Source organism: Sinohyriopsis cumingii, chromosome 7 (genome assembly GCF_028554795.1).
Source record: "Sinohyriopsis cumingii isolate HCF-2022 chromosome 7, ASM2855479v2, whole genome shotgun sequence".
NCBI lineage: Eukaryota > Metazoa > Mollusca > Bivalvia > Unionida > Unionidae > Sinohyriopsis > Sinohyriopsis cumingii.
Window position 1 is genome coordinate 56,755,060 of NC_142967.1, and position 26,141 is coordinate 56,781,200.

The window sequence follows — 26,141 nt, forward strand, 5'->3', positions numbered from 1 at the left end:
GATTGGCGTAGAGCTTGGCGCCAGGGGTTACTTCTGACAGTGGGAGAGATCATCAGGTCTCACTGGACAGCTACCGCCCGCCTCAAGCTGGGCAGCCCCCAGTCAGTAAGGTGCTGCCCGCCATGGCCTGCCTGCTTCACTGGGTGCGTGGAGCTCAGAGAACCATCTCGACAAGTGGGCCACAAAACTCTGCACCAGGAAAGACTAAAAGAAGAAATAAAAAGACTCCAACTCTTCGTTTTGCAACCTGGAACATCAGGACCATGTGCCCTGGATTGACCACTGACCTACAGCAGATCGACGATGCACGGAAGACTGCCGTCATTGACAGAGAACTCTCCTGACTGAACATCGACATTGCCTGCCTCCAGGAGACCCGACTGGCTGACAGCGGCACCATCAGGGAAGCCAATTACACATTCTTCTGGCAGGGGAAGCCCTTGGATGAACCTAGGCAGCATGGTGTAGGCTTTGCCGTCAAGAACACGCTAATCGCCTTCACTGAACCTCCATCATCAGGTACTGAGAGAATCCTTGCCCTCCGGCTGTCAACATCCTTAGGCCCGGTCAACATCTTCAGTGTGTATGCCCCAACCCTCTACTCCACCTACGAGGAGAAAGACAAGTTTTATGAGGCTCTGGATCAGGCAATATCCAGTATCCCCAACAATGAAAGCCTTTACTTACTAGGAGACTTCAATGCTAGAGTGGGAGCTGACCATGAGGCCTGGTCCACCTGTCTCGGTTTTTACGGAAGGGGCAAGATCAACGAGAATGGTCAGCGACTGCTGGAGATGTGCTGCTCCCACAGCCTATGTGTGACAAACACTTTCTTCAAATGCAAGGAGATCCACCAGGTGTCGTGGAGACACCCACGTTCACGCCACTGGCACCAGCTAGACCTCGTCATCACCAGGCATGCAGAACTGGCCAGTGTCCTCCTTACCCGCAGCTACCACAGTGCCGATTGTGACACGGACCATTCCCTCGTGGCCAGCAAGGTGCGAATATTACCCAAGAAGCTGCACCACGCCAAGAAGAAGGGTCACCCACGTATCAACACCTACTGTGCAAGCAACCCAGAGAAAACACAGCAGTTCATCAGCAAACTGAAGGAAGCCCTCACCAAAGTGACACCTGATGACACCATTGATTCCAAGTGGTCCCATATCTGTGACTCTGTGTACAAATCAGCCATCACAGCTTACGGGAAGAGGGAGCTAAAGAATGTCGACTGGTATGAGGCAAACTGGGAGGAGATGGAGCCCGTGACTGAGGCAAAGAGGAAAGCCCTTCTGGCATACAAGGCTGCACCTAGCCCCAGAACACTACAAGCCCTCAGGATTGCAAGGAATAACGCCCAGAAGACCGCCCGCCGCTGTGCCAACACCTACTGGCTGAACCTTTGCAACAGTATACAGACAGCTGCTGACACCGGGGATACAAGAGGAATGTATGAGGGTATCAAAAAAGCGACAGGCCCCCCCAGCTACAAGACCGCCCCCCTCAAGTCCAAGACGGGCGAAGTCATCACAGACCAGGGGAAACAACTGCAGTGATGGGTTGAGCACTATCTTGAGCTATATGCAACCCAAAACAATGTCACTGGAACTGCCCTGGACGCCATTCCAGACCTGCCTGTCATGGAGGAGCTAGACACACAGCCCACCCTGGAAGAGCTCGGAAAAGCCATCGATTGCCTTGCCTGTGGGAAGGCTCCTGGAAGCGACGGCATTCCGCCTGAAGTCCTCAAGAGCGGAAAACCAGCACTGCTCCAGCCCCTACACACACTCCTCTGCCTTTGCTGGGAACAGGGATACATCCCACAGGACATGCGTGATGCCAACATCGTCACTTTGTACAAAAACAAAGGAGACCGTAGCGACTGCAACAACTATCGGGGCATCTCCCTCCTCAGCATCGTCGGAAAGGCCTTCGCCCGTGTTGCCTTGGCACGCTTGCAGATCCTAGCCTCCCGCGTCTACCCAGAATCCCAGTGTGGATTGCGAGCCGGCAGGTCAACTGTAGACATGATCTTCTCACTACGTCAGCTGCAGGAGAAGTGTCGCGAGCAGCGGATGCCCCTCTACATTGCCTTCATAGACCTGACAAAGGCGTTTGACATGGTTAGTCGGAGTGGACTCTTCAGACTCCTGCAGAAGATCGGCTGCCCCCCACGTCTGCTTGCTGTCATTATGTCGTTCCACGAGAACATGCACAGCACAGTGTGCTTCAATGGCGCAACATCTGAAGCATTCCCAGTCGTTAGCGGAGTCAAACAAGGCTGTGTCCTTGCACCGACGCTCTTTGCCATCTTCTTCTCCATGCTTCTCCAGTACGCATTCAAGGACTGCAGCGAGGGAGTGTACATCCATACCAGGGCTGACGGCAAGCTGTTCAACATCGCCCGTCTCCGTGCTAAGACTAAAGTCACAGAGGTACTCATTCGTGAATTGCTCTTTGCCGACGATGCAGCCTTGACATCACACACGGAAGATGGACTCCAGCAGCTGGTATGCTGCCTCTCCCATGCATGTAAGGAATTTGGACTGACCATCAGTTTGAAGAAAACAAATGTCATGGCACAGGACACAGACTCCCCTCCCTCTGTCTCCATCGATGGGTACAATTTGGAAGTTGTCGAGAATTTCACATACCTCGGGTCTAACATCTCCAGCTCACTCTCCATTGATTCTGAGGTGGGCGGCAGGATTGCCAAGGCAGCAGCAGTGATGGCCAGACTTAACCAGAGGGTCTGGAACAACCCCAACCTCACAGAGAAGACCAAACTGCGTGTCTACCAAGCGTGCGTGCTCAGCTCACTTCTCTACAGCAGCGAAACATGGACCACCTATGCAAGACACGAGAGGAAACTCAACAGCTTCCACCTGAGATGTCTGCGGCGCATTCTGCACATCCAGTGGCAGGACAAAGTACCCAACACAGAGGTTCTAGAACGCGCCAACATGAACAGCATGTTCTCCATACTCAGCGAGAGGCGCCTTCGCTGGCTCGGCCATGTCAAGAGAATGGACCCAGGTCGCATTCCCAAGGACCTGTTATATGGGGAGTTAGCAGAAGGTGCACGACCAACTGGCCGACCACATCTGCGCTACAAAGATGTTTGCAAGAAGGATATGAAGACAGCAAACATCAATGTCAACGACTGGGAGAGCTGTGCAAACAACCGTTCCAGCTGGCGTCTAGCTGTCAGGCAGGGAGTTCAAAACGCAGAGGAAAAGAGAAGAATAAAGCAAGCTGAAAAGAGAGCTAAAAAGAAAGATAAGCAAAAGCGTACTTTGGAGCTATGCCATCGTCTCTCGTAGACGGACGGATGCCAAGAAACTGCCATTTTGCAAGTGGTCTGCTCTTTTTCACTTCTTTCAGTTACAATAACTATTTTCTCCAGTGTTAAAATGTTTCTCTTTTTAGTCTCAGGTTCCTCCATTGTCATTAAGGTATTAGGCGTTAACATTATTGGTGCTCAATTATAATATATAGGACGGTTCTAACTAAGCTTTGGGAAAATATGAAAAATCTTGCATGTGTACTGTATATCTAACAATTAATGAAATTTAAAAAAAAAAACAACAAATATAGGTCATCCACAAACAGAACCCTTTACTTAGAGACAAAATTCAACAGCTTAATTCACAATTAAGATATAAAGGGATTAACTCTATAAACAGTGTATTAACCAGTCACACCAACTTAAATAGACAACAGCTTGGTGTGTCAGATGTAATCACTGTAACATCGGAGGAAAAAAAGCAATAAACATCACAAGGCTTTAACACTATCAATTGAATCCAGATGACAATTCTCACTTGCTGGTTTAATAGAAAAAGATTTTATTCACCCCCAGACAATACGGATTAACTCTAAAGACAAACAATACCCACGACCAATACCTCAAGTTCAGCACTTCCCGTACAGAAAAATCTCACCAGTTCACATGAGCTGCTCGTAAGCTGCACATGAGAACCTTGTTAGAAATGTATGCAAATTGGGTAGATTTTGCAGCCTCATGTGTGCAGTTTGTTAGATCTTGTGAGCCAAGGAAAAACTAACCTGATTCTCACGTGAGCAGATTTGTCTCACGTGAGAATCTAAATTTTCACATGAGAAAGTAGAACTTAGAAAACATTCTTTTCCATTACATACAACCATGTTTGAAAATAAGACAGAGTTCTAATTTCTCACGTGAGAAACTTGGACTTTGATTCTGGTTAAACACTTTTTTCAAATTTATTCAAAGTTGGATTTTCTCATGTGAGTTATCACATGAGCAATTTGGACTTAAATATTTTGTGTATGTTGAATGTCAAGCATCTCCATTATTGTCAAATAGACATTATTTCTATTTTGCACTTGCTGTTACTTTGTTGTAATTTTTAAATTTTAAAACATTTTCAACTTATTTTCTCACAGTGAGTTTTAATCTTATTTTGACCCGACAGGCTCCTTGTATTTGAACATATTAAGGTTCATTTCACTGTTTATAAAACGAAACATTTCAGAATTAAGGTCTTGTATAACCAGACTACCCATTAAACTTTAACAGCTGTAAAAAGGTGAAATGTTTCTCTCCCCAAAATTCACAGTTTACAGATATAAAAAGGAAATAAAACTTTTGCCCTAAAATGAATCCTATGTACCATAAACATATGATGCAACTCCTTTATTCACAAACTTCTAACACCCCACAATCAAATTGTAAAATAAGTACATAACCTCACATCTGGAAAAAAATAAACACTGATGCACAGTCCTTTTGGCCTAATAAACTCTCAAGTTATTTTCCAAAAAAATTGGAGAATTACATAAACTACGTCGTTTTCTTCCATGCCTAACGTTCGCACAAAAGTCAATACAATCTTATGCTTACTGAATTGTGTAATTCGGCTTAGGGGTCTTCCATTTAGTACGTACGCAAAAGTCTGGCAAAGCTTGACCCCCCCCCACCCTGTACGTATCATGGAATGCATACCTTTTTTTACGCGCCCCCCCCCCGCGTACTTACGCATGCATACTTTTTTTACGCCCCCCCCTTCCCGCGTACGTACGCTTGACGCCCCCCTTCCCCATATTCTATAAAACGGCCTATGTTTAATCCACGCAGAAACCATAAAGGATTAATAATATTAACGTGTTTAATAAAACATTGTCCACCGACGTTGAATGTCTGGCATCAAAGAAATACGCGGGGTAACATTAAACATTTTGTCTAGTGTCCGCTAAAATTCAAACGCCGACTGAACAGTCGAACGGGTTACGTATTACACAAATTATTATCGAGGTTTCACCCCAACCCCGTTTCCTATGCATGTGTACATTATCATTAAAAAAAAAAACAAAACAACATGTACTGTACATAAAATTTAATAAATCCGTAAGAAACTAACTGCCTAATCCAGTCGTGTTTGGTTGTGTAGCTGTTTCGCACTGTTTTACACGTGTATATTCTTGGCAATAGAAACTTTTGCTTATTTGCATCCTTTTAAATGTTGTAATCATGTTATTTCAAAGTTTATAAAAGAAGTTTCCTATTGAAATAATCACAAAACAAATCACTGACGTTTCCGTTAACTTTTCTGTGACCCAGGTTATCAGAGTACACGGTGGAAGAATCGGCTTGTTAGAACCATTAGTGTCCTGTGGGGCATGGCTCGGCACAAGCTAGTGTAAAAACATCAAAATTAACTAGGTCTATATTAATTAACTTATTAATGATATGAATTCACTTATAGCTCAGTTTTTATGAAACATCAGATAATAAAATAGCATTTATTTAATATATAAAAATAACATTAAAAAATACCCGAGTACATGTGTACACAGGAGTGTAAAACCAGAAGGGTTCGCATCACTGCTTACAATTTCAATGTCAGTCATACAGTAGTATAAAATAATAAAAGTATTATTTTTATACTACATGTATGACTGATTTTTATATTGTAATCAATGATACAAGCACCTATGCGTACAACAACATGTTTACTAATAATTTGCCCTTTATGGCGCCTCAGATGAACTCAACAGATGCTGGATGTTGACCTACAGTGTACATGTAGAATAGCACTTTTAAACCGAACAGACAGAAATTTACGTGCGGGCCATGTTCTCTTAGCAAGGGCCACGCTGTTTATGGAGAAAGTTATTCAATATTCTCCTGCAACATGTTTACTCTTAAAACATTCTGACAGCAAGAGTGTGGACATTATTAAAATATAGAAACCAACACCAACATTTTAAGATATCCACGTCAGTACGGTTGTTAATGTCCAGTACGAAACAGAAGACGTCGACGTGCTGTTAGGCAAGATTCAAGGATTATGAAAGACTTGTTCATTGCCGAGAAAAAGGGAAGTTACTTTGACTGATTTCTTTTTACAATTTCGCATATAGAATGATCAAAGTGGATTGCCTGAATCATTGACATTATAAGCATAAGCATAAATTCGCATGGTCGTTTAAAATTGAGCCAAGGGTTTGTTTCAGATTTTACTTACAGATAATAATTCAACCTCCTGTTTCTAAAAATGAAAACAACACCACACTATCATCGAATATTTAAGCCTTCCGCAATTAAACTGTGCAACCATGTCTGGCTCTTACCCCCACCCCCAATAATAATGCGGGCGCTCAGTGAGGAGCACTTGCGTTACCGATTGAAACAATCTGTACAAACATAAATGTTCTTCGTATTATTTTATTGCTGATTGGGTGGATCAAGATAAGCATACACGATTGAGAACCAAATACAGTAGTTTAATTCATGATTTTATTCCTAAAAGACATTTGCCCTGTCTGTCAAATATTTTGATTGGTAAATTTAAAATAGAGATTTAATTGGATAAGGATTACAGCTTTTCTTAACGCTTATATACACTAGGACTCTTGCCAACCAAATCGTTTTCTCATTTCAGTGCATTCTTTCAGTTATGCATAGATAAATAAAATGATCAATTATACTAATTTTTTTCTTTTTACAGATTAAACTTCATGAAGGTCACAAAATTTAATCAACACAACAAAGGTAGCAATCATTTGAAAGAAGTGCAAAACATTGACAGCAACAGGAAGAAGTCAGACAAAACCCCATTGCCATGCTAGAGGAAATTCCGACTCCAGTAAAGGGTATGTATAAGACGCTTCAAATCTTTTGATGTAATACACATGATAACATAAGCATTTCAGACTCTAAAATTTGACCCCCAATACATTTGTTTTTTTAATATAAAAGTTGGAAACCAGATTTTGAATTTCTTTGTATATTGCAAATGTACATATTTTGGAAAAATGTATCCCAAAAGTTTTGGAGAAATCTTTCAGAGGACTGTTCCAGAGGTAGAGATGTCAAGTTTTTTGCAAATTTCTAATGTGTACCCATCATTCCTAACAATTGGTTACCAGAGTATACAATCAAAAGGAAATTGTATTAAATGTGAAGCTGAACTGCTTTGTTGTAGGTTCACATGTTCCAACCCCAAAATGAGCTGTAAGCATAATCATTACTAACAAGTGGCAAAAATCATAATCTGAGTACAACAAGAGTATAAATTACATGCCATTATTACAGAAAACTGTATGAAAAATGTATATGGAGTTATAATTTTTGTCACAAATCAGCTGAACTCGTGTGGATTACTAGTATAGATGAGAACAGACACAAAAGAAATTGATAAATTATTTGTGCATAACAGTCATTTTGACTAGTGTACATGTCTACAGTAACTTTCGCGAATTGTCATAAAGTCCATAAATGTTGATTGTTGTATTATCCTCAACCTGCCATGGTTCATCCCTATACGACGTTCCAGTGCAGCATGTTTTTAAGTTTAACAAACTATCTTTTCTCCAACATTTTTCAGTTACATAACATCCAGCAGTTGCATTGATACATCCCGGGTTATTTTTGTTGTTTTTTTTTTCTTTTAAAAAAAATTATATCTGGTGCCATTTATTTTCTATTTAAGCTGGACTGCTATGTGTGTAGTATCATAATGGAATGAATCTAGGGCAAATGGTTTCACATTCAAGAACCTGTTTTTTCAAAACTGTTATTAAGTAGCAAACTTTTTTTGATCTTTATATTTCAGTCTGTATAGTTGTCCATTTCATTCATTTTTTGTCCTAACATGGTGGTATAAGAAGTGCATGTTACAGTAGCCAAGTTAAACCAGACATTCATATTGTGCTTAATTTTATTTGACCCAGATAATGTCACCAGGTTCTGAAAACAAGTGTTTTAAGTCATGAGAAAATTGGCGCATGAACCATGGACAGGCATGAATTTTAGGATGGTCAGGCTTGAAATATCAGGGTTGATTTTTAAATAGGTCACTTGAGAAAGGATTGTATTGAGAAGTAAATTGTAAGCAACCATATGAGCCCCTGTGAACACTTTTTTTTTAACGGGTACCCAATTGTTCGTTTTATTACCCAGGTTATTATCAATGGGAGAATACCCGGGTACACATTGGCATCTTTATCCAGTAGTAGTCAAATTTGGAATATGCAGTGTGACTTGCAGGTATCTCATCAACAGTGCAGTTTATATGTTTGCTACTGAACTATGGTAATTCTATTGGTAGAGCAATTTGACTCATAGTCCAAAGGATGAATTTTCAGACTGGGTTGGCTGCGTAAGTGTGTCCTAGGGAAAACAGTTGGCTCCTATTTTCACAGTGTGATAAAGTGCCATCTAATCCAAACTACAATTATGTATTTTGCCTTTACCTTGTAAAACAAATCTTCAAAAATCCACCTTACAGAATGTCTCAAATGCTGTGATCAGAAAAAAAAACTTCTACCAACTTTTTCATTTCTATTTCAGGTTTCTTTTTTCAACAGTTCAAAACTGAGCCTGCTAACTTAAATTCAGTGGTCAACAGGAAGTGCATTGATTTAAAGAGAACAATCTCCAAGTGAAAATATTGTTGCAGACTGGCAAATAATGAAATTCAGAAGTCGGAATGTCAATTACATGTTTTGTTTGCTTTGAATTTTCTGGAACAGTGAAGAATTGTCTTCATGTGAAGCAAATTTCCAGCAGTATCTTTCATTATGACCTTAAAGTTTTTAGAATAAATGTGATGTATTAATATAACAGGTACATACATACATACATACATACTCTAGTTGTCTTACCTTATTAAAAGATCACTAATCGAACTCAAATTATATGCTTATGATTATGGGATTTGAATATTGATCTTACTCTGTTTAATTCTTGCATTCAATAAAAACTAAATACTATAGTTGTTTTTTGTTGTTTTTGCTCATGTGAGCAAAATCTTGCTCACGTGAGCAAGATGTTGCTCACGTGAGCAGATCTTGCTCACATGAGCGAGGTGTGGCTCATGTGAGCAAGATATTGCTCTTGTTAACAATTCCTGCACATGTGATTTTCTTATTAGAATCCATTTGCTCACGTGAGTTCTAACCTAATTTGCATGTTAAATTGCACATGACACTAACCTGAGTTAGATCTCACGTGAGAATCTCATGTGCAGAAGGGTAGGCAGTTTTGGTGTGGGTAATAATGCAATTTGCAGACAATACATTAGCCTGGTTTATGGTGAAGAACATCTTCCACTATACACTTCACTTGCCAAATTTACAAACCAGTAGCCAAATTCCTTATTTTTGGGATTCTTTTTATGTTTTTTTTTTATTATCAGAACAATCTTAACTATTCAAGTAGTCTTAATTGTTACAAATGATTACATAAAGGTCAATGGTGTCTCTCCCACACCAAAACTGCCTACCCTTCTGCACATGAGATTCTCACGTGAGATCTAACTCAGGTTAGTCTCATGTGCAATTTAACATGCAAATTAGGTTAGAACTCACGTGAGCAAATAGATTCTAATAAGAAAATCACATGTGCAGGAATTGTTAACAAGAGCAATATCATGCTCACGTGAGCCACACCTTGCTCACATGAGCCACACCTCGCTCATGTGAGCAAGATCTACTCACGTGAGCAACACCTTGCTCACGTGAGCCACACCTTGCTCACGTGAGCAACATCTTGCTCACGTGAGAAAGATTTTGCTCACATGAGCAAAAACAACAAAAAACAACTATAGTATTTAGTTTTTATTGAATACAAGAATTAAACAGAGTAAGATCAATATTCAAATCCAGTAATCATAAGCATATAATTTGAGTTCAATTAGTGATCTTTTAATAAGGTAAGACAACGAGAGTATGTATGTGTGTATGTATGTATGTACCTGTTATATTAATACATCACATTTATTCTAAAAACTTTAAGGTCATAATGAAAGATACTGCTGGAAATTTGCTTCACATGAAGACAATTCTTCACTGTTCCAGAAAATTCAAAGCAAACAAAACATGTAATTGACATTCCTGCTTCTGAATTTCATTATTTGCCAGTTTCCAACACTATTTTCACTTGGAGATTGTTCTCTTTGAATCAATGCACTTCCTGTTGACCACTGAATTTAAGTTAGCACCCGTACAGAAAAATCTCACCAGTTCACATGAGCTGCTCATAAGCTGCACATGAGAACCTTGTTAGAAATGTATGCAAATTGGGTAGATTTTGCAGGCTCATGTGTGCAGTTTGTTAGATCTTGTGAGCCAAGGAAAAACTAACCTGATTCTCATGTGAGCAGATTTTGCTCACGTGAGAATCTAAATTTTCACATGAGAAAGTAGAACTTAGAAAATTTTCTTTCTCCATTATATACAACCATGTTTGAAAATAAGGCAGAGTTCTAATTTCTCATGTGAGTTATCACGTGAGAAACTTGGACTTTGATTCTGATTAAACACTTATTTCAAATTTATTCAAAGTTGGATTTTCTCATGTGAGTTATCACATGAGCAATTTGGACTTAAATATTTTGTGTAAATGTTGAATGTCAAGCATCTCCATTATTGTCAAATAGACATCATTTCTATTTTGCACTTGTTCATGTTGCTTTGTTGTATTTTTTAAATTTTAAAACATTTTCAACTTATTTTCTCACAGTGAGTTTTAATCTTATTTTGACCCAACAGGCTCCTTGTATTTGAACATATTAAGGTTCATTTCACTGTTCATAAAACGAAACAATTCAGAATTAAGGTCTCGTATAACCAGACTACCCATTAAACTTTAACAGCTGTCAAAGAATAGAGTTAATAACTTGCATACTGATCGTGGTTAATGTTTAATAAAGTAATCCGTAAAAAGGTGAAATGTTTCTCTCCCCAAAATACACAGTTTACAAATATAAAAAGGAAATAAAACTTTTGCCCTAAAATGAATCCTATGTTCCATAAACATATGATGCAACTCCTTTATTCACAAACTTCTAAAACCCCACTATAAAATTGTAAAACAAATACATAGCCACATATCTGGAAAAAAAATAAACACTGATGCACAGTCCTTTTGGCCTAATAAACTCTCAAGTTATTTTCCAGAAAAATTGGAGAATTACATAAACTACGTCGTTTTCTTCCATGCCTAACATTCGCACAAATAGTCAATACAATCTTATACTTACTGAATTGTGTAATTCGGCTTAGGGGTCATCCATTTAGTACGTACGCAAAAATCTGGCAAAGCTTGACACCCACCCCCATGCATGCATACTTTTTTACGCACCCCCCCCCGCGTACATACGCTTGACGCCCCCCTCCCCATATTCTATTAAACGGCCTATGTTTAATCCATGCAGAAACCATAAAGGATTAATAATATTAATGTGTTTAATAAAACATTGTCCACCGACGTTCAATGTCTGGCATCAAATAAATACGCGGGGTAACATTAAACATTTTGTCTAGTGTCCGCCAAAATTCAAACGCCAACTGAACAGTCGAACAGGTTACGTATTAGACAAATTATTATCGAGGTTTCACCCCAACCCCGTTTCCTATGCATATGTACATTACCATTATAAAAAAAAAACATGTACTGTACATAAAATTTAATAAATCCGTAAGAAACTGCCTAATCCAGTCGTGTTTGTTTGTGTAGCTGTTTCGCACTGTTTTACATGTGTATATTCTTGGCAATGGAAAATTTTGCTTATTTGCTGCCTTTTAAATGTTCTGATCGTGTCATTTCAAATTTTATAAAAGAAATTTCCTACTGAAATAATCACAAAACAAATCACTGACGTTTCCGTTAACTTTTCTGTGACCCAGGTTATAAGAGTACACGGTGGAAGAATCGGCTTGTTAGAACCATTAGAGTGTCCTATGGGGCATGGCTCGGCACAAGCTACTGTAAAAACATCAAAATTAACTTGGTCTATATTAATTAACTTATTAATGATATGAATTCACGTATAGCTCAGTTTTTATGAAACATCAGATAATAAAATAGCATTTATTTGATATATAAAATATAACATTAAGAAATACCCGCGTACATGTGTACAAAGGAGTGTAAAACCAGAAGGGCTCGCATCGTTGCTTACAATTTAAATGTCAGTCATACAGTAGTATAAAATAATAAAAGTATTATTTTTATACTAAATGTATGACTGACTTTTATATTGTAATCAATGATACAAGCCGCTATGCGTACAACAACATGTTTACTAATAATTTACCCTTTATAGCGCCTCAGATAAACTCAACAGATGCTGGATGTTGACCTACAGTGTACATGTAGAATAGCACTTTTAAACCGAACAGACAGAAATTTACGCGCGGGCCATGTTCTCTTAGAAAGGGCCACGCTGTTTATGAAGAAAGTTATTTAATATTCTCCTGCAACATGTTTGCTCTTAAAACATTCTGACAGCAAGAGTGTGGACATTATTAAAATATAGAAACCAACACATAAAGATGTCCACGTCGGTACTGATGTTAATGTCCAGTACGAAACGGAAGACGTCGACGTGCTGTTAGGGAAAATTCAAGGATTATGAAAGACTGGTTCTTTGCCAAGAAAGAGGTAAGTTACTTTTTCTCATTTATTTTTACAATTTTCGCATATAGAATGATCAAAGTGGATAGCCTGAATCATCGACATTATAAGTATAAGCATAAATTCGCATGGTCGTTTAAAATTGAGCCAAGGGTTTGTTTCAGATTTTACTTAAAGATAATAATTCAACCTCCTGTTTCTAAAAATGATATCTACACCACACTATCATCGAATATTTAAGCCTTCCACAATTCAACTGTGCAACCATGTCTGGCTCTTACCCCCACCCCCAATAATAATGCGGGCGCCTCAGTGATGAGCACTTGCGTTACCGATTGAAACAATATGTACAAACATAAATGTTCTTCTTATTATTTTATTGCTGATTGGGTGGATCAAGATAAGCATACACGATTGAGAACCAAATGCAGTAGCTTTATTCATGATTTTATTCCTAAAAGACATTTGCCCTGTCTGTCAAATATTTTGATTGTTAAATTTAAAAGAGATTTAATTGGATAAGGATTACAGCTTTTCTTAATGCTTATATACACTTATAGACTAGGATTCTTTTGCCAACCAAATCGTTTTCTCATTTCAATGCATTCTTTCTGTTCTGAATAGATTAAAAAAAAAGATCAATTATACTAATTTTTATCTTTTTACAGATTAAATTTCATGAAGGTCACAAAATTTAATGAACACAACAAAGTTAGCAATCATTTGAAAGAAGTGCAAAACACTGACAGCAACAGGAAGAAGTCAGACAAAACTGCATTGCCATGCTAGAGGAAATTCCAACTCCAGTAAAGGGTATGTATAATACGCTTCAAATCTTTTGACATGATAACATATGCATTTCAGACTCTACAATTGGACCCCCAATACATTTTTTTTTTAAATATAAAAATTGGAAACCAGATTTTGAATTTCTTTATATATTGCAAATGTACATATTTGGGAAAAATGTATCCTAAAAGTTTTGGAGAAATCTTCCAGAGGACTGTTCAAGAAGTAGAGATTTCAGTTTTTTGGAAATTTCTAATGTGTACCCATCATTCCTAACGATTGGTTACCAGAGTATACAATCAAAAGGAAATTGTATTAAATGTGAAGCTTAACTGCTTTGTTGTAGGTTCACATGTTCCAACCCCAAAAAGAGCTGTAAGCATAATTATTACTAATATAAGTGGCAAAAATCATAATCTGAGCACAATGAGTATAAATTACATGCCATTATTACAGAAAACTGTATGAAAAATGTATATGCAGTTATAATTTTTGTCACAAATCAGCTGAACTCGTGTGGATTAGTAGTATGGATGAGAACAGACACAAAAGAAATTGATAAATTATTTGTGCATAACAGTCATTTTGACTAGTGTACATGTCTACAGTAACTTTTGCGAATTGTCATAAAGTCCATAAATGTTGATTGTTGTATTATCCTCAACCTGCCATGATTCATTCCATAACGACGGTCCAGTGCAACATGTTTTTAAGTTTAACAAAATCTCTTTTCTCTAACATTTTTCAGTTACATAACATCCATCAGTTGCATTGATACATCCCGGGTTATTTTTGTTGTTGTTTTTTCTTCTTTTTTTAAAAATGATATCTGGTGCCATTTATTTTCTATTTAAGCTGGACTACTATGTGTGTAGTATCATAATAGAATGAATCTAGAGCAAATGGTTTCACATTCAAGAACCTGTCTGTTTTCTTGGAACTGTTTGATGTAAAATTCATGCAGAAGTTACAAATGCATTAATTTTTATTTGATTTTTTCAAAACTGTTATTACAGAGCAAACTTTTTTTTATCTTTATATTTCAGTCTGTATAGTTGTCCATTTCATTCACTTTTTGTCCTAACATGGTGGTACAAGAAGTGCATGTTACAGTAGCCAAGTTAAACCAGACATTCATATTGTGCTTAATTTTATTTGACCCAGATAATGTCACCAGGATCTGAAAACAAGAGTGTTTTAAGTCATGAGAAAATTGGCACATGAACCATGGACAGGCATGAAGTTAGGATGGTCAGGCTTGAAATATCAGCGTTGATTCTTAAATAGGTCACTTGAGAAAGGATTGTATTATTATACAGACCACGTATAACAAGTAAATTGTAAGCAACCATATGAGCCCCTGTGAACACTTTTTTTAAACAGGTACCCAATTGTTCATTTTATTACCCAGATTATTATCTATGGGAGAATACCCGGGTACACATTGGCATCTTTATCCAGAAGTAGTCAAATTTGGAATATGCAACATGGCTTGCAGATATCTCATCAACAGTGCAGTTTATATGTTTGCTACTGAACTATGGTAATTCTATTGGTAGAGCTATTTGACTCATAGTCCAAAGGATGAATTTTCAGACTGGGTTGGCTGCGTAAGTGTGTCCTTGGGAAAACAGTTGGCTTCTATTTTCACAGTGTGATAAAGTGCCATCTAATCCAAACTACAATTATGTATTTTGCCTTTACCTTGTAAAACGAATCTTTAAAAATCAACCTTACATAATGTCTCAAATGCTGTGATCAGAAGAAAAAAAAACTTCTACCAACATTTTCATTTCCATTTGGATTTTTGAAGATTTGTTTTACAAGGTAAAGGCAAAATACATAATTGTAGTTTGGATTAGATGGCACTTTATCACACTGTGAAAATAGGAGCCAACTGTTTTCCCTAGGACACACTTACGCAGCCAACCCAGTCTGAAAATTCATCCTTTGGACTATGAGTCAAATTGCTCTACCAATAGAATTACCATAGTTCAGTAGCAAACATATAAACTGCACTGTTGATGAGATACCTGCAAGTCACACTGCATATTCCAAATTTGACTACTACTGGATAAAGATGCCAATGTGTACCCGGGTATTCTCCCATTGATAATAACCTGGGTAATAAAACGAACAATTGGGTACCCGTTAAAAAAAAAGTGTTCACAGGGGCTCATATGGTTGCTTACAATTTACTTCTCAATACAATCCTTTCTCAAGTGACCTATTTAAAAATCAACCCTGATATTTCAAGCCTGACCATCCTAAAATTCATGCCTGTCCATGGTTCATGCGCCAATTTTCTCATGACTTAAAACACTTGTTTTCAGAACCTGGTGACATTATCTGGGTCAAATAAAATTAAGCACAATATGAATGTCTGGTTTAACTTGGCTACTGTAACATGCACTTCTTATACCACCATGTTAGGACAAAAAATGAATGAAATGGACAACTATACAGACTGAAATATAAAGATCAAAAAAAGTTTGCTACTTAATAACAGTTTTGAAAAAACAGGTTCTTGAATGTGAAACCATTTGCCCTAGATTCATTCCATTATGATACTACACACATAGCAGTCCAGCTTAAATAGAAAATAAATGGCACCAGATATAATTTTTTTTAAAAGAAAAAAAAAACAACAAAAATAACCCGGGATGTATCAATGCAACTGCTGGATGTTATGTAACTGAAAAATGTTGGAGAAAAGATAGTTTGTTAAACTTAAAAACATGCTGCACTGGAACGTCGTATAGGGATGAACCATGGCAGGTTGAGGATAATACAACAATCAACATTTATGGACTTTATGACAATTCGCGAAAGTTACTGTAGACATGTACACTAGTCAAAATGACTGTTATGCACAAATAATTTATCAATTTCTTTTGTGTCTGTTCTCATCTATACTAGTAATCCACACGAGTTCAGCTGATTTGTGACAAAAATTATAACTCCATATACATTTTTCATACAGTTTTCTGTAATAATGGCATGTAATTTATACTCTTGTTGTACTCAGATTATGATTTTTGCCACTTGTTAGTAATGATTATGCTTACAGCTCATTTTGGGGTTGGAACATGTGAACCTACAACAAAGCAGTTCAGCTTCACATTTAATACAATTTCCTTTTGATTGTATACTCTGGTAACCAATTGTTAGGAATGATGGGTACACATTAGAAATTTGCAAAAAACTTGACATCTCTACCTCTGGAACAGTCCTCTGAAAGATTTCTCCAAAACTTTTGGGATACATTTTTCCAAAATATGTACATTTGCAATATACAAAGAAATTCAAAATCTGGTTTCCAACTTTTATATTAAAAAAACAAATGTATTGGGGGTCAAATTTTAGAGTCTGAAATGCTTATGTTATCATGTGTATTACATCAAAAGATTTGAAGCGTCTTATACATACCCTTTACTGGAGTCGGAATTTCCTCTAGCATGGCAATGGGGTTTTGTCTGACTTCTTCCTGTTGCTGTCAATGTTTTGCATTTCTTTCAAATGATTGCTACCTTTGTTGTGTTGATTAAATTTTGTGACCTTCATGAAGTTTAATCTGTAAAAAGAAAAAAATTAGTATAATTGATCATTTTATTTATCTATGCATAACTGAAAGAATGCACTGAAATGAGAAAACGATTTGGTTGGCAAGAGTCCTAGTGTATATAAGCGTTAAGAAAAGCTGTAATCCTTATCCAATTAAATCTCTATTTTAAATTTACCAATCAAAATATTTGACAGACAGGGCAAATGTCTTTTAGGAATAAAATCATGAATTAAACTACTGTATTTGGTTCTCAATCGTGTATGCTTATCTTGATCCACCCAATCAGCAATAAAATAATACGAAGAACATTTATGTTTGTACAGATTGTTTCAATCGGTAACGCAAGTGCTCCTCACTGAGCGCCCGCATTATTATTGGGGGTGGGGGTAAGAGCCAGACATGGTTGCACAGTTTAATTGCGGAAGGCTTAAATATTCGATGATAGTGTGGTGTTGTTTTCATTTTTAGAAACAGGAGGTTGAATTATTATCTTTAAGTAAAATCTGAAACAAACCCTTGGCTCAATTTTAAACGACTATGCGAATTTATGCTTATGCTTATAATGTCAATGATTCAGGCTATCCACTTTGATCATTCTATATGCGAAATTGTAAAAAGAAATCAGTCAAAGTAACTTCCCTTTTTCTCGGCAATGAACAAGTCTTTCATAATCCTTGAATCTTGCCTAACAGCACGTCGACGTCTTCTGTTTCGTACTGGACATTAACAACCGTACTGACGTGGATATCTTAAAATGTTGGTGTTGGTTTCTATATTTTAATAATGTCCACACTCTTGCTGTCAGAATGTTTTAAGAGTAAACATGTTGCAGGAGAATATTGAATAACTTTCTCCATAAACAGCGTGGCTCTTGCTAAGAGAACATGGCCCGCACGTAAATTTCTGTCTGTTCGGTTTAAAAGTGCTATTCTACATGTACACTGTAGCATCTGTTGAGTTCATTTGAGGCGCCATAAAGGGTAAATTATTAGAAAACATGTTGTTGTACGCATAGGTGCTTGTATCATTGATTACTATATAAAAATCAGTCATACATGTAGTATAAAAATAATACTTTTATTATTTTATACTACTGTATGACTGACATTTAAATTGTAAGCAATGATGCGAACCCTTCTGGTTTTACACTCCTTTGTACACATGTACGCGGGTAATGTTATTTTTATATATTAAATAAATGCTATTTTATTATCTGATGTTTTATAAAAACTGAGCTATAAGTGAATTCATATCATTAATAAGTTAATTAATATAGCCCTAGTTAATTTTGATGTTTTTACACTAGCTTGTGCCGAGCCATGCCCCACAGGACACTCTAATGGTTCTAACAAGCCGATTCTTCCACCGTGTACTCTGATAACCTGGGTCACAGAAAAGTTAACGGAAACGTCAGTGATTTGTTTTGTGATTATTTGATTGGAAACTTCTTTTATAAACTTTGAAATGACATGATTACAACATTTAAAAGGCTGCAAATAAGCAAATGTTTCTATTGCCAAGAATATACACGTGTAAAACAGTGCGAAACAGCTACACAACCAAACACGACTGGATTAGGCAGTTAGTTTCTTACGGATTTATTAAATTTTATGTAGAAGTAGTACATGTTTTTTTTTTTTAATGATAATGTACACATGCATAGGAAACGGGGTTGGGGTGAAACCTCGATAATAATTTGTGTAATACGTAACCTGTTCGACTGTTCAGTCGGCGTTTGAATTTTAGCGGACACTAGACAAAATGTTTAATGTTACCCTGCGTATTTCTTTGATGCCAGACATTCAATGTCGTTGGACAATGTTTTATTAAACACGTTAATATTATTAATCCTTTATGGTTTCTGCGTGGATTAAACATAGGCCGTTTTATAGAATATGGGGAAGGGGGGCGTCAAGCGTACGTACGTGGGAGGGGGGGGCCGCGTAAAAAAGTATGCATGCGTTCGTACGCGGGGGGGGGGGGGGGGGGGGGGGGCGGCGGCGGCGTAAAAAAAGTATGCAAGCTTTGCCAGACTTTTGCGTGCGTACTAAATGGAAGACCCCTAAGCTGAATTACACAATTCAGTAAGCATAAGATTGTATTGACTTTTGTGCGAACGTTAGGCATGGAAGAAAACGACGTAGTTTATGTAATTCTCCAATTTTTATGGAAAATAACTTGAGAGTTTATTAGGCCAAAAGGACTGTGCATCAGTGTTTATTTTTTTCCAGATATGAGGTTATGTATTTGTTTTACAATTTGATTGTGGGGTTTTAGAAGTTTGTGAATAAATGAGTTGCATCATATGTTTATGGTACATAGGATTCATTTTAGGGCAAAAGTTTTATTTCCTTTTTATATCTGTAAACTGTGAATTTTGGGGAGAGAAACATTTCACCTTTTTACGGATTATTAAACATCACCCACGATCAGTATGCAAGTTATTAACTCTATTCTTTGACAGCTGTTAAAGTTTAATGGGTAGTCTGGTTATACAAGACCTTAATTCTGAATTGTTTCGTTTTATAAACAGTGAAATGAACCTTAATATGTTCAAATACAAGGAGCCTGTTGGGTTAAAATAAGATTAAAACTCACTGTGAGAAAATAAGTTGAAAATGTTTTAAAATTTAAAAATTACAACAAAGTAACAGCAAGTGCAAAATAGAAATGATGTCTATTTGACAATAATGGAGATGCTTGACATTCAACATACACAAAATATTTAAGTCCAAATTGCTCATGTGATAACTCACATGAGAAAATCCAACTTTGAATAAATTTGAAATAAGTGTTTAACCAGAATCAAAGTCCAAGTTTCTCACGTGATAACTCACGTGAGAAATTAGAACTCTGTCTTATTTTCAAACATGGTTGTATGTAATGGAAAAGAATGTTTTCTAAGTTCTACTTTCTCATGTGAAAATTTAGATTCTCACGTGAGCAAAATCTGCTCACGTGAGAATCAGGTTAGTTTTTCCTTGGCTCACAAGATCTAACAAACTGCACACATGAGGCTGCAAAATCTACCCAATTTGCATACATTTCTAATAAGGTTCTCATGTGCAGCTTACGAGCAGCTCATGTGAACTGGTGAGATTTTTCTGTACGGGCTGTTCTTGTGATAGGGTCATTCATAAGTGCTGGATGGACTTATCCCCTGCAGTACTTATCCATATGGGCAACAGCTACATTAGGGCTGGGCCAGAAACAGGTCAATTGCTGGAACATCTACATGTACTTTAGACTGGCTCACTATTTAAAATATGCAATACTATAGGCATACATACAAAATTTCAGAAATCGATAGCCAACCTATTTGTTGTATAGAACAGTATAAGCTGTCATTGTTACAAAGATTCAATCGAGGTTGGTGGAGTTTATCCCGTTTTTCCAATGTGGCTTTTCATAGCTGTGTCGAAATGCATATTTTACCAAGACATCATGGTCGCCGATTGCATTCAGCATGTGGTCACAGATTGTTAAATAACTACCTGTATTTATGGAGTGATGTATACATGCATGTATATGGATACAACTATTCATACAAACTGCCCAGTTCTTCCTTTATTTATTTTTAATCAGTGCATTACCAGCGAATTTCTCAAATGAGTTAATATTATTATTTTCTATGATTCTACATTTTGCTTACTTCTTCAGATAATTGTTTGCTGGTATTGTCTATTGTTTTGAGTTAGCAAAGACAGGGAGTATCAGTGCCAGCAGTTGTCATCCTGGATAATTTGACTTATAACTATTTCTAGTTAACTGTTTAAGATTGTACAATACATACTCAATGTGTTTACAGCCTCCTTTGTTTAACATGTATACGTCATTGCATTTAAGTTTGGTTTTCTCTTCTTTATTTCTTTGGTACAACCACCTACTGACTTCCATTTTAATGCAGTCTACCTCGGTAATATTGTATGAGTGCATAACTTAACACAGGTTCTGAACAATTTCTTATGAGCGATAGCCTAACACGGTATGTGCCATGAAAAACAAACTGATTTTTTATCTTGGGACAATACAACGTAAAATAGTAATGTGTAAAATATTGAGTTGGTAATTTCTTTATATTCATTGTGAAAATTGACTAAATGTACAAATGCATTACAAATTCATGTTTGTTCCAACAAAAATTGTGGGTTTTTCAGTGCTGTAGGTGTTGTGGGTTGGATCTGTTTGTGGGCTCTGTTGGTGGTGGGTTTGTGAGAACATAAGGTGTTGTGGACTGCTTGTGGGTAATCAGTCAGCAAGCAGCTCTCAGACTAAGCACATCACAGTTATAGTGAGTTTTATTTTTTTAATTATTGTTTTGATTACTTCATTATAGAACATTGTAATTTTAGGCAATATTTTGGACAGTAAATTTTTTATTAAAGTTTATTTAAGCACAAAGCAATATTTATCAAAGGAATTTTTCATTCCTTTCTCTCTTATAAATTATATGAATTTTATTCATTTCTAATTTATTTTACAAGCAAACAAGATATTGTGATATTTGTTATTTGAAACTCAGTTATATGGTCAAGCGAGCGTTGTCTTCACAGACCCACTTTTATTTATTTATGTATTTTCTTTATTTAATTATTTTTATGAAGCAAAATGCATACAGAGAAATTTATTTATGCTGCAGATATAAAATTCTTCTTCTTAGATTATTTGTCCAACAATGTTCTGAGGTAAATAGAATGTCCAAGTCATTGTGAGTGTTTTTCCTCACCGAACTGACATTCTGAATTCAATTCAATATCTGATTAATCAATTAATCAATCTATAAAACATAAATTATGTATGTTACAATTTTAAATTTACTAGTTGTCTAAGTCATTGTGTTTTTCCTCACCAACTTGACATTCTAAATTCAATTCAACAATACCTGATTAATCAAGCAATCTATAAAACATAGTTTATTTATGTTTCTATTTTATAATTTACTATTTGTCTAAGTCACTGCGAGTGTTTCCCTCACCAACATGACAGCCAATTTAATTCCGTTTACATCAATTCAATTCAAATAAGTATTATGCTACAGTGTAAAGTCACATACTAAAATCAAGTCATATTTTCTCTTTTGTAATAAACTTTATTGCAACTAAATCCAAATATAGTAAATCTTATATAATTTTCATTCATCAAAAGAAGTAAAAATATAATGAACTAATAGTATAGTGCTAATGTGTACTCTGACCTTGCATGAAATTATCATATACCATACTGTACCTCAAGACAATGATAGTATTTTGGCCTATTATACAATCAACAAGACAGTCATGTTATGAACTGCGACTTTATTCAATCTTTCTTAATAAATGAATAATCTTGTTTTATGGTTGAAAAGAAATAAAAAATTTGAGTTTACTCCACTCTCCCATCCTTAGTCAGCTGATAAGAAACATACTCATTCCTGGTGTTGTACTCCAAGGTAGTATTATCCGGACCTAGCTAGGCCATTACAGTTTATATAATAAAATCGATCTGTGCATTAGGATTGTGGTTGTAAATGACAGGTGGTCGTTCATAACAGATTTTACTGCAATGTCATGTTTATCTAATCTGAAGCATCGTTACTGATTAGAACTATTATTCAAGCCAATTTATAACACTTCCTGTTTTGCATGTTTAACTTCCGTTTGAATTTGCCAAGAATGGTAATTGTTTCTTTTTAATGGTGGGCTACAAAACTGGACATCCACCCTCTAAGATACAAATTAAAATGGAAACTCCACAATATTAAAGAAATGTGATCAAAATTTGAAAGTGAAACAAATTAAAACTTCAAAACTAATTCTTCCTCTGTGTTCAAAGTTAGCAATGTGAAGAATAAAGATAGGAAATTAAGTTTAAACATGTTTTAAAAGCATCAATTAACTTTTCTGCAAGTACAAAGAATAGATTTCCTGCTTTAAGTAAAGGATTATTATTATTATTACTGCAGGATCAGAAATTTTCAAAGGGGACAAATGTTTGTGGTCTTCATTGTTGTCCTGAACCACAAATTTAAAGACTCAATGAAAAATTTACAGCAACATATGATGGTGCCCTCTCAACCCCAGCTCATTTTCTTACTGTTAAATTTTCTCGTACTATTAATACCTTCAGATATCTCTGGTTGTTCATGGGGTTGTTCTGGGTGCTCTTGCCATGGAATTATGTATTCTGGGGACATCTCTAATGGTGCCAAGGGGCCAGTTGAGACAGCATTCCTCTTCCACAAGGAAAGTAACCTCTTATGTGAAACAACTGGGAATAAAAGGCACAAGTTTATTGTTTACAAATTGTTTCCACATTTAAAAATCACAAAGACTGTTGCAATTTACAGTTACATTCAACATCTTGAGCTAGATTTTAGATTTATCTCTTGAAATTGTTAAGTTTTTCAAAAAGGCATTTTTGATCAGCTGATATATTTGAGGTCGATTAGACGAGTTTCACAATGTCCAATCCAAAAGTAACCTGGGCATGATCTTAAAGGTCAAAAGTGAGACTAAGTATGTATGCCCCATGTACCTGTACTGTGATAAAGACTGGCTAAACAGCCTAGGCATCTCTGTTATTGGAAATTATTGTCCTTGTCAGAAACAAGCATTTAAAACCATATTAAAAATGAGAATAAAAAAAAGGAGAATGAAGATAACACATTGTAACAATTAAGACATTATGTGCTTGATCTCCATGCCAAAGCTAACAATAAGAACACATGTGAAATGCATCATCAAAACAATCATGCAAGCAGGATGGATTTTTACAAAATTTTAAATTACCAACAATAACCTTGAGGTTGATAATTACATTTGATAACCATAAATTATTTCCTCAATGTAACTTTAATTCACCATGTGACTTATCAAAAGTGAGGATAATCAGAATATGGTTTTAAAAAATCAATGGTTTTTGCTGTAAGAAATTGAGCTCATATATCGATTCGTTAAGGAAGAATACATCGACTTGTGTGGAATAAAGAGATGATGAAATTAATTCTTTACAGGGAAAAGTGACTCCCAAAAAGAGCATGAGCATTATTGTCCTCATTACTGGCAATATTTGTATGGACCTTGGTATGGACAAAGTCCCTCCCTCTTGACTAACTATTGTACAAAATGATCAAACACATATTAAAAATAAAGAAAAATATTTTTGCACTGTATTCTCTTTACTTGTTGGGTGCGATCATGAGAAAATTTCATTACGCCACCTACAGGAACTTTTTGTTTTCACTATGACTACTAACTTTTTAGTGGCCATTTTTTCAAACTGACTGCCCAAAGGGTTTCGTGGCAAAAAGTCATGACTCATTTACCTCCACATGGGCTCGATATGCCATTTACAGATTAACATGTGCTGAAAAATGGCGCTAAATCCCTAACAACAAATAAAACTTTGTGCCATACTGCTATGAATCCTTCTCAAAACACATCATACACAGGAGATAACTTTTACATGAGATTGTAAAATGGATCTATTATCATTTTTATTTTAGAAAGCAACAAATAAATTGCTATTATTCAAATAAATGAAGTTTAGCAAAAAAATCTTTTGGGCTGTTCCATTTAAACAGACAAAGTACTCAGGGAAGGCACTTAAAAAAAAAATATATGCAGGGGTACTCTGATTACTGACATAAGAGTTCATTTGAAAATGACACAAAGCTATAAACTGCATCATGGGTAACTATCCCACATTAAAAGTGCCTACCCTGGGTCCCGAGTACACTTTTACTGGAACAGCCCTAATTAAATTTAATAAATGTGCAAAATAACTACAAAAACAACAGCAAGAAAAATTAAGTCAATTTTTTAATAATTCTCTTTTCTAAAATATAAGGTACAATTTAAACTTCAGTAAGTTGACACAGGTTTCCAGTCAAAACACTAAGTTACAATTCAAGCAAAAAAGTATGCATGTGTACAAGGACTAAATGGATGACCCCATAGCCGAATCATACAATTCAGTAAGTATAAGATTGTATTGACTTTTGTGCGAACATTAGGCATGGAATAAAATGATGTAGTTTATGTATTTCTCCAAATTTTCTGGAAAATGACTTGAGAGCTTATTAGGCCAAAGGACTGTGCATCAGTGTTTGTTTTGTTCACCCAGATATGTGGCTATGTATTTGTTTTACAATTTTATAGCGAAGTTTGAGAAGTTTGTGAATAAAGGGATTGCATCATATATTTTTTGTATTTAGCATTCATTTTAGGGCAAAAGTTTTATTTCCTTTTTATATTTGTAAACTGCGTATTTTGGGGAGAAAAACATTTCACCTTTTTACGGATTACTTTATTAAACATCAACCACAATCAGTATGCAAGTTATTAACTCTTTTCTTTGACAGCTGTTAAAGTTTAATGGGTAGTCTGATTATACGAGACTTTAATGCTGAATTGTTTCGTTTTATGAACAGTGAAATGAACCTTAATATGTTCAAATACAAGGAGCCTGTTGGGTCAAAATAAGACTAAAACTCACTGTAAGAAAATAAATTGATGTTTTAAAATTTAAAAAAAAACAACAAAAAAGCAATAGCAAGTGCAAAATAGAAAATGTCTATTTGACAATAATGGGGATGCTTGACATTCAACATTTACACAAAATATTTAAGTCCAAGTTGCTCATGTGATAACTCACATGAGAAAATCCAACTTTGAATAAATTTGAAAAAAGTCTTTAATCAGAATCAAAGTCCAAGTTTCTCACACTGATAACTCACGTGAGAAATCAGAACTCTGCCTTATTTTCAAACATGGTTGTATGTAATGGAAAAGAATGTTTTGTAAGTTCTACTTTCTCAAGTGAAAATTTAGATTCTCACATGAGCAAAATCTGCACACGTGAGAATCAGGTTAATTTTTCCTAGGCTCACAAGATCTAACA

General features: G+C 36.1%; 1 protein-coding gene across 1 annotated transcript in view; it reads right to left on the minus strand.

The window, feature by feature from the left end:
• Nucleotides 1-26,141, minus strand: part of LOC149795310 (meiotic recombination protein REC8 homolog) — a 128,893-nt gene that overhangs the window by 22,586 nt on the left and 80,166 nt on the right. The window contains exon 13 of the mRNA XM_089964080.1: nucleotides 23,361-23,507. Within this exon, the coding sequence (XP_089820206.1) occupies nucleotides 23,361-23,507 (147 nt within the window). The remainder of the gene's footprint in view (nucleotides 1-23,360; nucleotides 23,508-26,141) is intronic.